The sequence below is a fragment of the Agelaius tricolor genome, unplaced genomic scaffold (genome assembly GCF_023055355.1).
Source record: "Agelaius tricolor isolate 1412-34295 unplaced genomic scaffold, bAgeTri1.0.p SCAF_11, whole genome shotgun sequence".
NCBI lineage: Eukaryota > Metazoa > Chordata > Aves > Passeriformes > Icteridae > Agelaius > Agelaius tricolor.
Window position 1 is genome coordinate 30123726 of NW_027269271.1, and position 11061 is coordinate 30134786.

The 11061-nt window shown below is 56.3% G+C and overlaps 1 protein-coding gene across 1 annotated transcript; it reads right to left on the bottom strand.

Moving 5' to 3' along the window:
• Nucleotides 1-37: 37 nt before the first annotated feature.
• LOC139594606 (cystathionine gamma-lyase-like) lies at nt 38-9298 on the bottom strand. Its single transcript, XM_071436973.1, has 12 exons — nt 9068-9298; nt 7393-7474; nt 6795-6890; nt 5801-5910; nt 5136-5267; nt 3875-3932; nt 3560-3637; nt 2813-2965; nt 2550-2671; nt 2026-2078; nt 857-995; nt 38-604 (listed from the first exon to the last, which is right to left on the bottom strand). Exons 1-12 carry the CDS (start codon nt 9227-9229, stop codon nt 596-598), a joined length of 1194 nt encoding a protein of 397 aa, XP_071293074.1. The 5' UTR covers nt 9230-9298; the 3' UTR covers nt 38-595.
• Nucleotides 9299-11061: the final 1763 nt, after the last annotated feature.

An 11061-nucleotide genomic window follows, 5' to 3' on the forward strand; every position in this document is an offset into this window, starting at 1 on the left:
CCTGATTTTGAACACAAGGAGCACGTGCACAGGGGAATATAAGCAAGGAAAGGAAAAGTGTGTTTTAATTAAAATTATTCCAATCATTCCCACAGCACATGATTTTTTTCTTAAAAGAGACAAAGATTCCTCTTTAGAAAGTTGTTGTTTACCAGGTGTTTGATTCAACTTCATTTTCAATAAAAAAATCAAGAGAAGAAAAAGCTCTTAGGCAAATCTCCAACCTAATTAAAATAGATCTGAGCTCCATCAAGTTTTTGAGCTGAGCTGATGGGTGAGAAGAGAATGACCTGAGAGCAGTGAGAGGAAGCAGCCCCTGTGCCCCAAACCCTGCAGGAGCAGGGGGAGCACTGAGCTCTGCTGGGAGAACTGGGATCACATTCCTGGGGTGCCCACGGCTGCTCCCATACAGCTCCTGGCTCCAGGGAGAGCCCAGGCTGTGCCCAGCACAGCCAGGGAGAGCAGCCCAACAGCAGCAGGGAGAGTCCCAGGAACCCAGGCTGGAATTCCCAAAGGCAAAGCAAGAGTGGTTTGGTTTTCCGTGTCCTCGTCCACAGCCATGTCCAGTTCCAAGGTCCTTTTTGACCCTCAAGGTTTATGCAAACTGCAGGAAGGAAGGGGAGGGGTCAGTGTGCTCTGCCCCTCTATCAACCACACATTTTTATCTCCTTTTCATAAATTAGAGTCGCATTTCAGCCTTTGATTCTCCTGACTCCATGGGGAACTGTGCCTGAGCAGGGCTGCAAACAGGGAATCTTTCCCTCCCCAGCCCAGGGTCCATCTGGGAGGAGCTGAGGGCTCAGCCCCTGGCAAAGGCTGGGTGGGGATGATTTTTGGAGGGGAACTCCCCACTCACTGCAGCCTCCAGGGCCTGGTCCAGGTCTGCCAGCAAATCCTCCTCATCCTCCAGCCCCACCGAGAGGCGGATCAAGGTGTCGCTGATTCCCAGAGCTTCCCTTTCCTCCTCAGGCACTGAGGCGTGGGTCATGGTGGCCCTGAAAGGGCAAAAAGACAAAAACCATTTTATCCCAAGAATTTGGGACTTGTATTGGTAAAACCAGCCCAGCTGGTTCCCTGCCAGCACCCCTGAAGTGGCAGCAGGATCTGACACCTCCTCTGTGCCACCCGTGTGACCCCACAGATGCAAAGAGCTCCTGGCAGCAGTTCCTGGAAATGGTGGGAATGCTGACAAGTCAGGGAATTGCATCTCCAGCTCGTATTTGCAGGACACAAATGACTGACAAGAAGTGGATACCTAAAAATCTGGACAAAGGAGAAAATCCTACTCCTCTTCCTTCCAGAGCTGTTCTTTTATTCTACAGAAGCTCTGTAAGCTCTGCACGTGGGGAATGTGCAAGCTCCAGTACAAAATCTCCTGGTTTCATTTTTGGTTTCTCAGATCCCTTCTCAAACTGCCCCAAAGAACTCTGGAGGGTTTATTCTCTCCAGCTACAGAGGACACAGGCAAGAAGGGATTTCCCCATGTGCTGTCACTGGCACCAGTTCCTTTCAGCTGCTGGAGGGGTTCAACATTTGCTGTGAAATCAGTAAGTGAAATGATTTAACATTTAAATACAGTCATTCATTTCCATAGGACTTTTCAAAAAGCAAGCTGGCTTTGAGTGAAATAATGCAATTCCATGAAGATGCTGTTTTGAGCAGTTTAAAAGGCCCCAGGAGGCCCTGCCAGGGACCAGAGGCAGCTGGGTGCACACAGTGACCGTGCCCCTTGTGTGAGCAGGGCATTCCTCCATCCAAGCTGCTCCTCATCCCAACACTCTGCAGCTCCTGGGATTGCCTTCATGGACACCAACTGTGCCTCAGCCCTCCAGGCAAAGTTCCTCTATCTCTGCCCTCCCACAGGATTCCCTCCCTCTGCAATCTCCCCTGGCTTTGTGCTGCACAACAGTCCCTGAGTTCAGCTAAAGGCAAAACAGCAAAACAGCTTGGAGGGCTGGGAAATTGTGGGAATTTAGTGGTGCTCTGCAGCTTTGGGAGGCTCTGAGGATGGGAGGATGAACTTACGGATGCTCTGCCAGGCTCTCGAAGCCGCCCAGACTCTCAGCCAAGGCAAACACCTAGGGCAGAAAGGGAGAGGAGATGTTCTAGAAATGGGCTCAGGACACAAACACCTCCTGGGCACAGGCAGGGTGCACTCCTGGCCAAACACCAGCACAGCCTGGGCCAAGGACCCAGCCAAGCATTCCCAGAGCCAGGGGCTCCCTCAGTGCCTTTGCCCCTGAGGGCTCTTTGCAATATTCCAGCAGAGCTGCACCAGCCCCAGCTCCCAGCCCTGCAGGAAGCCCTTTGCCAGCAGCAGCTCCTGGGCTGAGCTGGACACGCCTCACCCTGGGAGCAAACACACAAACACTCCCAGGGGGATGAGGGGACCCTTTGTTCCCTCTCATTAACCCCATGGACAAATTATCCCTGATTTATAGTGGGATTTATGGGACACACCCAAAGGATTGGCAAGAAAAGCCACCACACCCTCCCCTCAGCAGGGCAGATTCAGCTCCCTAAGAATGATTTTATTGCCTTTATTTTACCTTCAAGTTCCTGAGGAAGGCAGAGGCATTTTCTTTTTTCCCTTTGATGTAGAAGGTGACCATCCCAGGACAGCCTGTGCACTGCTTCTTCACCACCTCATACTGAGGGTGGGAAGGCAGCCCTGGAATGGAGAGAGTTGGGAGAATTCCCAGAGAATTCCAGTGCAGAGCTGGGGCAGCTCAGCCTCACCCAGCCCCAGCCACGGGGCACCACAGCTCCCAAATCCCTGCCCTGGGATGCTCCCCAGTCCCTGCCCACCCACCTGGGTAAAGGACCTTCTTCACCCTGGGATGGCGTTGCAGGAACTGCGCCACAGCCAGGCCGTTGTGGAAGTGCAGCTTCATCCGGATGTGCAGAGTCTTGAGCCCCCGGTTGCAGAGGAAGCAGTCAAAGGGGGAGGGGACAGCTCCCAGGGCTGTGGGAATGGGAGCAGAATTCCACAGAATCCCACAGCAACACTGGTGTTCTGCATTCAGCAAAGCCAAACACAGCCTCACCTCCAGCATTCCCCACCTTGGCACAAGTGGGAGACACTCACGGCAATCTCTGGTCCTCATCTCCCACACTGGGCAGCCAATTAATTAATGAGCCCAATTAACAGGCTCACGCCTCAAGGATTACATTTATTGGGCACAGTGCAGCCTCAGTGCAGAGGGCACAGCCCTGGACAGGAATTTATTCCTGGCAATGAAGAGGCCGGAAAATTGCTGGAATGATCCGAGGTAAGAAAATTCTGCATTGGGCACACCCTGAAGGGTGAGGGAGTTTCAAGCCCCCCCAGCTGCAGGTGGCACCTCAGGGGTTTCAGGATGGGCCCCAGTGCTCTCCTGAAGTGCTCAGGAAGTGGAGATCAATGGCTCTCATTTTATGGGACTATTTTATTGAGCTTTCCCAGCTCTGTTAATTTACATTCCAGGCAGATTTCCCACTTGTGTGCATGCCCACCCTCCCCAGCAGGAGCTCTGGATGTGAACAGGATTCCTGTCAGGAATTCCCTGTCTGGACTTACAATTCTGCAGGAATTTCAGCCTCTCATAGAGATCATCCCTGTTGACAGAGACCAGGCCCATGAGGACATCACTGTGCCCTGCAAATGACAGGGGACAAGAATGGGATCAGCCACTCCAGGGTCCTGCCACAAGCCCCAAGTGTAAATAAAACCCCTGGGACACCTCCCACCACCCCAGGCTGCTCCAACCCCAGTGTCCAACCTGGCCTTGGGCACTGCCAGGGATCCAGGGGCCTCCCCACCCTCCCAGACAGGAATTCCTTCCCAATCTCCCTCCATCCCTGCCCTAAGGATGTCCTGAACTCTCACACTCACCATTCATGTATTTGGTTGCAGAAGACATACAAATATCAGCCCCCAGGGACAAGGGACGCTGAAAGGAAAGGAAAATGACATCATAATTCAAGTTTGGGTTCATTCCCAGCCATTCCAAAGGGCTCTGAGCTCACACAGGATAAACAAGGGGAGAAACAAACACAAAAACCTGAGGATGACAATAGAACATGTGCTAAAGGCAGCAGTACAGGCAGGCACTCTGAATTCAAGGGAAGCACAAGAAAATGGGATTTAAAAGCACTGCTCCAACTCCCACAGGCTCCAGGGAGAGAAGAGATTGAGCACATCCAACACACAGTGCACAGCTGGGAAAAAATAGTTCTGCAGCTCAGCTGAGGCAGGGACACACCATGGCATGGACCCCAGAAAGGGCATTTCCATGGGAAATGAAGGACTCCAACTGCAGAGCAAAAGAATTGCTGTGCTTTCCAGCTGTTGAGATCCTGCCCTGGAGGAGCTGAGAACATCAGCAAAGGAGGCTCCTTTGGCAGCTCTCTCTCCCCTCAGCTCCCAGCTCTGTGCCCAGGAGCCTCCTGAGGTGAGACAAACCAGGAGGTGGATGGGCAAGAGGTGCTGAGCAGTGCCAGATTTTTAATCAATCACTAATTAAGGTACTTTGCACATGGTATCAACACATTCTAAAGTGTGAGGGGCATCACTGTTAAAACTTAACAAAGCAGGCAGATACAAAAACTGCTGCTGCCACATTAAACATAGACTGCCACCCAGGGAATGTGGAGATGCCCAGCCAGAACCATCATGGAAAAGGCCTTATACACTCAGGACTGATGGACAGATCACTGTGAAATTCTCCTTTTCTTAGCCCAGTGTGGTACCTCACCTACTGCTCCCGCCAATTAATCATTAGCACTGGCTTTCCCTCCACACCGGGCTGCTCCAGACACATTAACCAGCACCCTGTGCTCTTCCACACAGCCCTTTCTGGAGGAAATTGGAAATTCTGAAGTGAACAACACATTGCAGGGCAAAACCCCAAGCCTCTGGCATGTCCCAGACCAACTGCAGAGCTGCTTGAGCTAAGCATTAACACTTTCTGCAGAGTTCTGTTAATTCAGCAAGATCAAAGTACCCTGAACAAAAGCAGGCATTTTGCACGTTGCAAAAAGGGTGACTTTAAACCTACAATACCAGGGCTTAGCTTGGTCTCCTGGGAAATAGATCTGATACAATCCCTTTCCCATCCCTTTCCCAATCCACCTGCCCTGGGCAGGTGACACACCTGGAAGTAGGCAGACATGAAGCTGTTGTCCACGGCCAGCAGCACCCCCGGGTGCCTGTGCACGGTATCTGCGCAGGCTTTGATGTCGATCACCTTCAGCGTGGGGTTCGTGGGGGTCTCGAGCCAAACCAGCTGCACAAACCCAACAAAACCCCAGGTCAGAGGGTTCCCAGTGCTGGGCTGAGTCCCAGGGGCTCTGGGTGCTCAGTGCTGGCAGCTCCCCGTGCGTTTGTGCACTGGGGACGGGCAGTGGCCCTGCCAGAGCCAGGGGAGGCTCTGGCGGTTTCCTCCAAGCTCAGGGAGCTTCCCCTGGCGCTGGGCTTGTGCCATCCCAGGGCATCCCAGCTGGAGAAGGCCTCAGCCAGGCAGGCCAGAGCCTCTCCCAGCACAGTTCCCTTCCCCTGGAGCAGGGGATCCCCAGCAGTGCCACGGAGCCCCCCCGGCTCCGCATTCCCTCTGCTCTTGCTCACCTTTGTGCTGTTCCCTCCTCTCTCTCCAGGGCTCTCTGCCCTTCTGGGGATGCTTTCCATGAGGGAGCACAGGGGGATAGGGTGGATCCAGCTGTGCCCCAGGCTGCCCCCCTCAGCTCAACACACCCCCAACCCAACAGGAGCAAGGGTAAAACAATTGAACGTCCCTTCAAAATCCATTTCCCTCTCCCCTACCTTGGTCTCTGGTGTAATTGCAGCTTCCAGGCATTTTGGCTTTGTGCAGTCAACAAAAATTACTTTCAAATTATTTTCTGAGGCTACTTTCTGGAAGTATCTGTTTGTGCCTTAAAAAACCCAAAAATCACAAAATGAAACAACTTCCTTAACTTTCATTCCCTGCTCTCCAGCCTCCTGCATCGTGCAGGGACAGGCAGGAGGGCACAGCTTTATGCTGCACACCATCAATGGCACATTTATACTTTCTTTATATACAAAGTTTAAAGACTGTTGCAGATTGAGTGATCATGAAACAGTAATAATTTGAATATGGGATCAGAGTGATTTGGGAAGTACCTGAAATCAATGTGGGGTTTATGATCAGGAAATTAAACAGAGAAGAATCAAGGGGAACACTCCAGCTACTGTTTCCCATCCCTCCAATAAAAATGATTCCTTCCTGTCTTTGAAGCCTTTCCCTGGGAAGATTAAAAGAATCCAACAGGTGATCAATGGATGTGCAGCACTCACTACCAGGAAACACGGCCTGGATTAAAAATTCATTGATTGGGACCTTTTGCCAAGCTGATCCCCAGGGACTCAGTTTTCCATCTGAGCAGGAAGGGATGGAACATGGAGGTGGATTCTGTGAGCTGAAGGGAACATCTGAGCCATGTTTGGGTGGTTCTTTTGTGAGAAACCCTTTCTTTCTAGCAAACCAAACCAGAGGAGGAGCAATGAAATTCGGCCTTGCAGAAACCAGCCCAGGCTGAAGCTTCAAGGAGCAGGGGAAAGTTCCCAGGACCTGGAGTGAGCTCACCCTGCTCAGAGAAGGACTCTGGCAGAGCTGGCTGCACTCTGCCACTGGGGAGTTGTGAGGAAGGGGGGATTGATAAAAACAGGCTTCAAAGAACAGTGAGGTCCTACAGGGGAAATTCAGAGTTCCTGAGAGCCACAGACAGGTTTGGTCCCCTGCACAAAGAAGGCTGAAGCCACAGGGTGCTGTACTCACCTCCATAGACATCATCCATGCAGATAACTGAGTCCCCTGTCTTCAGCAGGTGACAGATGTTCAAAAGAGCTGCTAAGCCAGAGGAATAAGCCAAGCCTGGAGGAGAAAGGATCATCAGTGTTTGATGTGACACAACAAGTCAGACTTGCCTTGGCCTTCCTCCCTTGGCCTCTGAAAAGAACCTGTTCTGTCACTGCCTCACTGGGAACGTGGAGCCAGAGAAAGCAGGGGATGGATGTGGACAGCACGGAACCAGCACGGACACTGGCACAGACTGGGACACACTGGGGATGGACTGGGGCCAGGGGCTGCCTGCTCCCACTGCTCCAGTGCTGCTGCACAAGGATGGATCCAGCTCAGCCCAGGCATCAGCCACAGTGAGGAAGCAGGAGACAATCCCAGGGATGGAGCTGGACTTTGCTGAACCAGAAGTTTTGGGCTCTTCCCCACCTTGGAGCTGCTCCTGCCCACAGCCAACAGCCAGAGCCATGGTGATGGAATCATGGAATGGTTTGGGATGGAGGGAGCCCAAAGCCCACCCAGTGCCACCCCCTGTCCCAGGCTGCTCCAAGCCCTGTCCAACCCATGAGGTGCTCACTGTATTTGGCTCCATCGAGGGCGGCCACAGCCTTTTCCAGGCAATCCCGAGTGGGGTTCCCAGATCGGATGTAGTCATAACCCTGGTGGGGAATAAGAAACAAACATCAGAGAGGGCGCTGGGAAAGTCTGGGATAAAAGCAGTTCTAGGTTCCTTAAAGAGCCCTGGCTGAGGGCATCCAGCTCCACCCAGAACAGCAGGAGGCTGTCCTGGCACAACACCCAGCTGGGCATCGCTGCCAGAGAAAGGGCCTGGGGTGCACTGGGGCAAGGAGCCACATTCTCCTGCTTCTCCCCAGACATCCATCCGTGGCCACTGTGGGAGAAAGGGCTTGGGCTGCACAGTCCAACCACCCTCAGAATGCCAGGCTGGCTTAGGCTGGAAGGGACCATGAGGGTGCCCTGCTCCTACTCCCTGCTCAGCAGGGCCATCCCAGAGCACAGGGCATGGGATCGTGTCCAGACAGCTCTGGGTATCTCCAGTGAGGGAGACTCCTCAGCCTCTCTGGAGGGAATTCTCAGGAAAAACGTGTGTCCACCTCCATCACACCCACAGGGCACTGGACAACTCCCCTCATCAGTTCTCGATAACCCACATGTTTCCTATTGCCAGAGCTTTTATGCAAATTCTGGGGAAATTCAATGAGGAAAATATGACTCATGCATGCACAGATGCAGTTGTTACCAAGAGAGCCTGCTGAGCACCCTGGGATTTGCTTGCTTTTAGGATTTCTCTTTTATGTCAACTTCCTCATAGTCAGGAATCCTGCAGATCGCTCTGGCAGAGCTGCCAGCAAGAGCATGGATCCTGTCATCAGGATGTGGATACAGCAGCGTGACTCCTCCTGAGGGCCTCCTCAGCACAGCTGGGATTCTGTGTGGAATGAGGAATCACAAGGCAAATTCCTCCTGCCCGACCAGCACAACGCGAGTTTGGAGCAGGTGCTGATTTAGGAGTGGCAGCTTTGTGCCACGTCCCGTCAAACCTTTCCAGCACTTTCTACAGGGCATCCACAAAATTCTTAGGAAATATTCCCTCGGTTTGGAAGGAAGACCGAAGGAGGCTCTTACACAAAGTGCGTGTAGTGGATCAGGGATTCTGCCCGGGCCCTGGGGCGGGTGCAGGGCCGGGAGAGCCGCCCATGTTTCCGGCTCCGGGCAGCCCCTGCAGCAGCGCTCCTGCGAGCCCGGGGGCACTGGGTGCTCCCTGCTCCCCTTCCCTCGCCTTTCACACGGGAATCATCCCAACCTCATCCCAATCTCATCCCAACCGCTCCCTATCGCCGCCCGCAGCGGGAACAGCGAGCCCCAGGCTGGCTCAGGCTGGAAGGGACCGCAGCGGCTCCTCCGGTCCCACCGCCGCTCAGCAGGGCCATCCCGGAGCACAGGCGCGGGGCCGCGGGCAGGCGGCTCTGCAATGGCCCCGTGAGGAGACTCCACCGCCGCCCCGGGCGAGAGCCCCGCTCCCGGCCCAGCGAGATGCTCGCGTTTGCCCAGGAGCTGCCACGTGGGGAAAGATCCGCGCCGGGAGCTCCCTGCCCTGCCCAGGACCTGCCGCCTCCCGTTCCCCGGCCGGGACACGCCGGATGCTCGCGGCCTCCCGGGTGTGCCCAAGCCCGGAAGGGGGCTCGGTGTCCCTGTGGGTGACTCAGCGCCCCGGTGGCGGCCGCACTCACCGCGTGCTCGCCGGGCGCCCGCTGCTTGAAGGTGGTGGAGAGCGAGATGGGCGGCACCACGGCCCCGGAGCGCCACTGCTCGGGCTCCTGGCCGGCGTGGATGGCATCGGTGGCGAAGTGCTTGAAGGGCGGCAGGAACCCCTGCATCCCCTTGCCTGCCATGGCCGCGTCTCTGTGGGACCGGACCTCAGCGCTCCGGGGGCTCGCCGGGGCGGGGCCTCCTCATTGGCTGGGGAGCCGGCGCGGCGGGGCCCCCGCGCCCTCCCATTGGCTGCCGGCGGGGCGGGGCCCGCCCTGCACAGGCAGCGCCCGCCCGCTGGGGGGCGCCGCGCGCTGCGCGCTGAGGGGCCGCTCCTGGGAGCCTTCCCGGGATCCAGGGGCGCCTTTCCCGGGAGGAACCGGGAATAATCCGGCAGCACGGGAATGACCCACAGGGGAGCAGCGTGCTGACTGCCCGGCAGCGCTGCCTGCAGTACCTCAGCACTGGGAATAACCCCAGCGCGGCACGGGCCGGGGCGACCTGCTGGAGCAGCTCTGGGGGAAGGATCTGGGGGTGCTGAGGGACAACGAGCTGTGCCCGGCCAGCGGTGTCCAGAGGGATCCTGAGGGACAACGAGCTGTGCCCGGCCAGCGGTGCCCAGTGGGATCCTGAGGGACAACGAGCTGTGCCCGGCCAGCGGTGTCCACTTGGGTCCTGAGGGACAACGAGCTGTGCCCAGCCAGCAGTGCCCAGTGGGATCCTGAGGGACAACGAGCTGTGCCCAGCCAGCGGTGTCCAGGGGGATTCTGAGGGACAACGAGCTGTGCCTGGCCAGCGGTGTCCAGTGGGATCCTGAGGGACAACGAGCTGTGCCCAGCCAGCGGTGCCCAGTGGGATCCTGAGGGACAACGAGCTGTGCCCGGCCAGCCGTGCCCAGTGGGATCCTGAGGGACAACGAGCTGTGCCCAGCCAGCGGTGCCCAGTGGGATCCTGAGGGACAACGAGCTGTGCCCGGCCAGCGGTGTCCAGTGGGATCCTGAGGGACAACGAGCTGTGCCTGGCCAGCCGTGCCCAGTGGGATCCTGAGGGACAACGAGCTGTGCCCGGCCAGCGGTGTCCACTTGGATCCTGAGGGACAACGAACTGTGCCCGGCCAGCAGTGTCCAGGGGGATCCTGGGGTGCCACAGCAGAGCATTCCCAGCAGGGTGATCCTGCCCTTCTGCTCAGCCCTGGAGCTGAGCAAGGGCCTGGAGCATCTCAGTGCCCAGGAAAGGCTGAGGGAGCTGGGGCTGCTCAGCCTGGAGAGGAGCCCCGGCTGAGAGGGGCCTCAGCCCTGTCTGTCCCTGGGTGTCCCTGGGTGTCTCCTGGGTGTCCCTGGGTGTCCCTGTGTATCCCTGTGTGTCCCTGGGTGTCTCCTGGGTGTCCCTGGGTGTCCCTGTGTGTCCCTGTGTGTTCCTGAGTGTCCCCTGAGTGTCCTTGGGTGTCCCTGGGTGTCCCTGTGTGTCCCTGGGTGTCTCTGTGTGTCCCCTGTGTGCCCCTGTGTGTCCCTGTCTGTCCCTGTGTGTCCCTGTGTGTCCCTGTGTGTCCCTGTCTGTCCCTGTGTGTTCCTGTCTGTCCCTGTGTGTCCCTGGGTGTCTCTGTGTGTCCCCTGTGTGCCCCTGTGTGTTCCTGTGTGTCCCTGTGTGTCCCTGGGTGCAGGGAGGTCAGAGCAGGCCCAGGCTCTGCTCCAGACCCAGCAATGGCAGCAGAGCCACGGGCAGGGACTGAGCCCAGCAGTTGCCCCAGCACAGGAGGCAGAGCTTCTGCTCCAGCCCTGAGCAGATTGTGCACAGAGGCTGCGGACTCTCCTCTCTGGGGATATTCCAGAACCATTGGGACACAATCCTGTGCTCTGGGATGTCCCTGCTGGAGCAGAGAGGTGGCTGCAGAGGAGTCCCTTCCAGCCTGACCCATCCTGGAATTCTGTGATTAAAAATTAATTCGCTGAGTCTCCCTGCCAAGGTTATCTCATGT